This window comes from Zingiber officinale, chromosome 2B (genome assembly GCF_018446385.1).
Source record: "Zingiber officinale cultivar Zhangliang chromosome 2B, Zo_v1.1, whole genome shotgun sequence".
Lineage (NCBI taxonomy): Eukaryota > Viridiplantae > Streptophyta > Magnoliopsida > Zingiberales > Zingiberaceae > Zingiber > Zingiber officinale.
In genome coordinates, this window is record NC_055989.1 from 156,051,293 (window position 1) to 156,052,831 (window position 1,539).

Below are 1,539 nucleotides of genomic sequence, written 5' to 3' on the forward strand. Positions count from 1 at the left end.
TAATGCGGCGCGGTCGGGCAATCTTGGATAGGAGACTACTCCCTCATCTTGGATCCGCCTCATTCGGGGCAGCGACTCAGCCTGCTCCCAGCCCTGCCTCACACGCCGCTTCTCCTTCACATGCCGCCTCGAGCCGAGGTCGGGGTCGGGATCAAGCTGCTTTTCCGGCCAGACGTGTCTTCCGAGGAGCCTTCCGGGACTCCAGACGTGGTCGCGCAGCCCTTCATCGTGCAGGTCGGGGCTCATCTGGTCGGGGCGCCACAGACCGGGGTGCTGCAGCCTTTTCACAGCGTCAGCCCCGTTCTGATGATTCTGACCCTGACGACCAGCCCTTGCTTCATAGACGACGTCGAAGACCAGATCTGACTTCATAAATGCTTGATTCTGTTCCTTATAATACCATATTGCCCCCTGCTGCCGTCGTGGCTGGCTCTGACACCACTTCCCTCTTTATTTTTGTTTTCTTTGTCTGACAGCCTCTCCGAACCCCTACAGGGGAAGACCAGCTGCGTTCCGCTCTGCCCCTACTCCTGTCGAGGAAGACAGTTCAGACGAGCCTCACGCCACAGCACCAACTGAGCCCGTTCCCGAGCCACCTCCTGCTCCTGGTTCCGACGCCGACCCTTCTCGACCTTCCTCCTCCGCCCGCCATCGTTACAGGACCACCATCCCCTCTGAAGCTGCTCTAGCTCGTCGGCACGACGCCCCCACGAGCCTTCTGATGATGAAAGGTTGCCTCGGCAGTTTGTGGGCAGAGAGCATGAGCCAAATGGGTAGCGCACCGCCGTTAGTCCAGATGGATAGGTTCTCGAAGTCCTGGGTCAAAGTACGTACTCCTCACCTTACCCTTGCTATTGTATTGCCTTAACTGAAGGTTATGTCTTCCGCCCAGACTCACGCAGAATCTTTGGTGCTGAACCAATCCTTCCACACCCTTCATCATGAAAGCAAAGAACTCCGAGAAAGAGTTTCTGAATTAGAGCTGCAACTGAATGACCCGGCCCAAGCTAGTTACGCATTGCGAGCAGAAATCCAAGCCTTAACCAATCAGACCGACCGGCAGAAAAAGTCCCTGTCACAGGTTAAAGATGAGCTCCGAGCTGTAAAAGAGGAAAGAGCTGCCTCTGAGGCGGGGTATCAGCAGCAACTAGCCCATCAGGCTCAGGAAATTCAGTCCAAGGATACCCTTCCGCAGGAGAGGAACCAGAAATTGGAGGTCCAGGCAGCTCAACTGGAAACTCAAGCAGCTGAACTGAGGGCTCTGAGAGCATAACTATCCCAGTCCCGAGCGGCTTTGACGGGAGTATCTACCGCCCTGGCGGTCTATCAAGAAGGAGAGGAGGCTCGTTGCCTGCGTAGTCGCATGTCTTATCTGACCTCTCCTGAATTTTTATCCCAGGCCGGGGCACGCTTTTCCGCGACCATACCCTACACGGCGGCTGGAGTTGTCAGACAACTCCACGCACAGGACTTCTTGAGCTCCATTCCTCCCGCAGACTTTTTGAATCCCGACGAAATCATCCAAGGCTTCCCGGATGA

General features: G+C 56.0%; 1 protein-coding gene across 1 annotated transcript; it reads left to right on the forward strand.

Moving 5' to 3' along the window:
• The first annotated feature begins 374 nt into the window (after positions 1-374).
• On the forward strand, positions 375-1,273 carry LOC122048901 (MAP7 domain-containing protein 1-like). Its single transcript, XM_042610416.1, has 3 exons — positions 375-429; positions 477-804; positions 949-1,273. Exons 1-3 carry the CDS (start codon positions 375-377, stop codon positions 1,271-1,273), a joined length of 708 nt encoding a protein of 235 aa, XP_042466350.1.
• Positions 1,274-1,539: the final 266 nt, after the last annotated feature.

Coding starts and splice junctions, on each gene's coding strand:
- LOC122048901 (XM_042610416.1), top strand. CDS start 375: ATGCTTGATTCTGTTCCTTATAATACCATATTGCCCCCTGCTGCCGTC. Junction 430..476: donor CCCTGCTGCCGTCGTGGCTG/GCTCTGACACCA, acceptor TTTGTCTGACAG/CCTCTCCGAACCCCTACAGG. Junction 805..948: donor CCGTTAGTCCAGATGGATAG/GTTCTCGAAGTC, acceptor TCATCATGAAAG/CAAAGAACTCCGAGAAAGAG.